The sequence below is a fragment of the Sesamum indicum genome, linkage group LG11 (genome assembly GCF_000512975.1).
Source record: "Sesamum indicum cultivar Zhongzhi No. 13 linkage group LG11, S_indicum_v1.0, whole genome shotgun sequence".
Lineage (NCBI taxonomy): Eukaryota > Viridiplantae > Streptophyta > Magnoliopsida > Lamiales > Pedaliaceae > Sesamum > Sesamum indicum.
This window is the reverse complement of record NC_026155.1, coordinates 10,507,097-10,511,946: the sequence shown is the minus strand read 5'-3', so window position 1 is coordinate 10,511,946 and position 4,850 is coordinate 10,507,097. Positions and strand designations below refer to the sequence as shown.

At 31.8% G+C, this 4,850-nt stretch overlaps 1 protein-coding gene across 5 annotated transcripts in view; it reads right to left on the bottom strand.

Annotated features, from left to right (window-relative positions):
- LOC105173911 (calcium-transporting ATPase 10, plasma membrane-type) overlaps window positions 1-4,607 on the bottom strand; it is a 20,823-nt gene extending 16,216 nt beyond the window's left edge. The window contains exons 1-4 of one of the 5 annotated variants that reach the window (XM_011095824.2): window positions 4,477-4,607; window positions 4,182-4,203; window positions 3,051-3,103; window positions 565-770 (exon numbers count right to left, since the gene is read on the bottom strand). In XM_011095824.2, coding sequence (XP_011094126.1) covers window positions 565-726 — 162 coding nt within the window. In that variant the 5' untranslated portion in view covers window positions 727-770; window positions 3,051-3,103; window positions 4,182-4,203; window positions 4,477-4,607. Of the gene's footprint in view, window positions 1-564; window positions 965-989; window positions 1,134-3,050; window positions 3,104-4,181; window positions 4,204-4,476 lie in introns of those variants that run through there. The other 4 variants (XM_011095825.2, XM_011095823.2, XM_011095822.2 and 1 more) reach the window with 4 other exon arrangements.

The window sequence follows — 4,850 nt, the reverse complement described above, 5'->3', positions numbered from 1 at the left end:
TTCAATTCTTCAATAAAATCGACTGAGCAAAGAAAATAAGTAACGAGTCTCAACGAACAAGGATTACTCTCTAAAACACAAAGCCGAGAAGGACGCGAATTCATTAATTACATTAGAGGAAAAAAGTGAGCACAATCTCCTCAAATTGTTTAGTTTTCCTGAACAAATACCACTAGCATCAGAACCCTCTTAGATACCAAATAAGCGAACAAATTAATCAATGTACGACAGTCATCATCCATAAATAGGGAGCAAACAGATTCGCACTCAAACTTCTCGTCTGAAAGAAACTTTAGAAAAAAACATCACATCATCCTCATTCGCCCATCAAAACTATATATATGAAAAACAACTAACTGAGGCAAATGTTACGCCCAGCAATATTATATGACAAAGCTAAACCAAATAACATGAAAAGAGACAGAACGATTTCCAGCAAAAAATCTTAAAAAAGGTTAGGAAAAGCAATATACAATGCCTGTTTGCATCCGTCAAAAGTAATATAAACTAACAAAACCACAAAAGAATCACTGAAAGGAGAGGCTAAAAGTGTTGTTAACTTACCCTCCACCTACGCAACCGGTCGACTGGAGCACTTTTGGTTCTTACAATATCAAATGGCCCCGAACCTTCATCCTCATCCTCATCATAGTTTCGGCTACTGTTACCGGCTTCAACGTCGCCGCGATAGCGCCTATACGGCGATGTCTTGAATTCATCACTCATTCTGGATTTCTGTTAAGTCGCAGGAGAGATGACACCTCTTATCTCTGTCAAATCACATCAATAACACATATACATTGCCGAAAAGCTCTAGATTCAAAAATATTCCGGCAAAAAAATAAACAGGCACCAAGGAAATTGTCTTTACTCTTATTTTTTAATCTTAGTTTTCACTTTATATCACTTCTCTCGACCAACTGTTTGCTACTACATCAAAACAAGTGAAAAAATCTCGGAGTAACGGTACCAAAACATAGTACAAAAACCTGTGGAATCGACAATGGTTACTTCGCAGTTCGTCCAGTTGTTCCCAGTGAGAGAGAGAGAGAGAGAGAGAGAAGAGAGAGAGAGAGACGGTGCCAGGAAATTTCAAGGAAATTACTCGTAACTGCTGAATCGATTTTTTCTTTAATTAGTTTTATTTTATGATCGTCTGCGGTGGGGTCCACGGAACGTCGCGTGGGTTGGGTTTTCAAAAGTGAATTATCTTCCGTCGAATACAAATTAATAAGGAAAAAGAATATTTGTCTTTCGACCTCTAATCCCAAATTAAAAATTTTCCGTATATATAAAGTACAAAAACTACTTATGTAATTATTAATAAAAATAGTATACATCAGATGATTCAACAAAATTCGTACTAAATCTTGGACTCCTGATTGAAAAATACATGATATCAGTAACAATTAACAAATTTCATATATAGAAAAATACAAGTCCAATCTTCTCAAAATTAAAAAAAAAATATTAATACGAGACTGATAAATATAAATTACCTTTTTCAGTTCATAAATGCATTCATTCATAGTCAAATGAACCAAAAATGAAAATGAAATAAAAGGTTATAAAATTAATTAACTTAGAATAATTAGCATGAGTTTCGATCGAGAAATAGGGCGTGAAAATTTGGCAGAATAACGAATAACTTTTGAGTTTTGAGGCTTTAGCAGATTCTAGGAAAAGTATTTATTTTATTCCCTATTCAGATTTTCTAAAGTTGAGTAAATCTGTATATTCCTTTCTTCGCCTTATTTATACTATATAAAAATAAAAGCTTTTTTTCTTTTATAAATACTACCCCTAAGTTGGTTTTTTTTTTCTTTCTTAGAAAGATGATGTACTGATTTATATATTTTTTCTTATTTATAATATATTTTAAAACGTAAAATATTATTTATTATATGCACGCAGGGACGGCGTGCCATGACAACTAGTCATGACTTATATGAACTAGACTGCACATGAATATTCATGGATTTGGAAAAAGAATTTTAGAAAACACAAATTAGAAAAAATAAAGTTCGTTAATATTATTTAACACTATATAATTTAAAATTAAAATTAAATTATTCGAATCATTTAAATTTAAAATTATCCTAACAAATTCAAAGTATTTGTTATTAAAAATTTGAGATCTATAATTTCAAATACTTCAATTCAAATAAACATCAGTGTCTTATTTAATTTAAATTAAAAATAATTCGATACATTATCATTTTTGTTATAGATTTAACAATAACAATGTGTTTTGCATTAAATTATTTACTTATTTACACCAAAATAAAATCGGATCAAAACAATCTATCCCCTTATGATTAATAAAAGATTCAAAGATAAACCTTGACATAAAAATTTATTAAAAAAAAATTCCCTTATATTTTCCGAAACAGAGCAAAGTGCCCCTCGACACGAGTGCATAAGACGCACCATTTGTAATATTTTTTTTATTATAAAATATATTTTTACCCTTATTTAAAAATCATTAAACTTAAATATTTTATAAATGAGATTTCGATTTCATGGAATTACACAGGTAAATCGTAATAAATAATTGTTTATATTTTTAATATATATTAACGTGACAAAGTAAGAAATCCGTATTCAAATTTAAATTAATAATAGGAATTTCATATCATAATTAGGTAAAGATGATTAATTTATTATATAAAACGGCAGAATCATGAAAACGACCCGAATCCGGACTGCATGTAAGGCAAAAGAACGCTTAAATAAATAGAGTGGGAAATCGTTATTACGAGGGTGTAATTTTGTGTCTCGATCTGAGGTGTAAATGAGGAAGAAAAAGAGAGTGGGTGACAAGACAACAGCACGTAGTATTTGAGACGTGTGATGCACATACTGTTAGATAGGGGGTGGGTCGGTCCATGTCTTAATTGAGACAGATGGATCACATGCAAAGCGCCACACCCAAAGGCGCGTCTTTCCTATGTTATTATATATTTTAAGTCGCAAGTTATTACATTAAATCAACCCGGACGAACCAGTGATGATGATTAGCAGTAGTGTAAAGAAATGGAGAAACTGACCTGTCGGTATGGGGTGAGCTAAGCCCAGGTGCTTCTCTGTTTGCTCCTTGTACCTGACATGTGGCATACTCGTCACTCTTTATAAATATAATATATATGTCTACGTATAAAGTTTACATTGTTTGGAAGCATCAACTTTCAATAAAAAAATGACAAGCCAAGGGTGTCGGTTGCAATTTTCATCTCGATTAAATGGGACATTCTTGGACAAAAAAACACTTACCTTCTACGAAAATTTTAATTCAAATTAAATTAAATTTAATTTGAATTAATTACATAATATATATTATATTCATCGTGTTATTAATATACAATTAAAAAAAATTACATTACAAATATATATATATATATATATAATATGTGGGACGTAATTGCATGCTAAGAATTTTCCCTTACTCTTAATGTAATAAGATGCATGCTGACTTTAATTACCTTTCACTACAATTGATTTCCATTCGAATTTAATTATCAGGAAATATGTTTTCTACCATTCAAAGGTTGGTGTTTTAACAATATATTATACAAATACATGTTTGTGTGAGAGATAGAGGGGAACATGTGTTATTCCTGGGAGGGAGGTGTTCTGGGGGACGGTGGAGGAGCGCCGGCCCACGTGAATGCGCGTACTGAGTTTTTTGAAACGAGAGATGAGGCAAGGGCAGGGGCAAGAACTACACTCCACGCTCGCTTCCTAACACCAACAGATCCTACTTGTCAATTTATGTGCCCGCCCGACATATGTGTGCTTTCCTTACATATCCCATCTCCCTATGTTTCTAGTCAAATACAGCTAGACGTTATGGGACTGTTGGTATTCTGGCAAATTTTGAAGTGATAGAAGAACCAACATTTCACATGAGATAATTAGGAATTCTTGCACGCAAGTAATAGCAACAACTTCAAAGAAGAATTCATCTTTGTTTGGTGGGTTTCCCTTTCGCTTTCGCCAATATTTATTTTCATATTTCTTTTCTGCTTACTCTCGTAATATATTTTAAACCTTACGTCCAAAGCTAGCCGATTTATGAGTTTTGGTATGTTTGTGTGTTTGTCATTCAACCGAAAATATAGAAAAAAGGTATATATATTTATATTTAGAGAGAGAAAGAGAGAGGGTGGAAGATGACATACCAAAGGAAGAAAAATTGAAGCTCTGCATCAAATTAAACCAGGAAAAGGGGTTACAAATCTCATCACTAATGTGCATAATCTCATACTTATATAAAAATCATTAGTTGCATAATCATATCTCAATATTATCACTAGTTACATATATGGAAAAAAAAATCCCAAATATTGCACTATGCATGAGAATTAATGACATTTAAAATTACAATATAACACCTAAAAATAATAATATCGAAGTAGCGCTAATTAACTTAAAAAAAATAATCAATGTACCCAACTACAAGAAAATTCCACGCACCAAATATTGAGTATTGATGATCTTCAGTACACAAAATATCAAGAAAGCTTCCGATTCAGGAAATAATCCTCTTTTAAATCGTCTCGACGTTGCCCTCTTAGTTACACATTCATACATATATATATGTGTGTGTTTGTTCTCTTGAGATGAAAAGTAAAGAAAGTTGTGTTATTTGTCTAGTCTATGGCATCAATGAGATGTGGATGCTTTATGCTTTTACACATTTTCTACCATTGGATTCTCACTTTTATGAAATTTGGTTTTGAAGTAAGGAATAAATAAGAAGCTCAACCACATGAGTATATATATTTTCACAAAGAGGTTTTGCATATTCTTCTTTTATTTTTTTTTAACTAATATATGAAACCAGCATA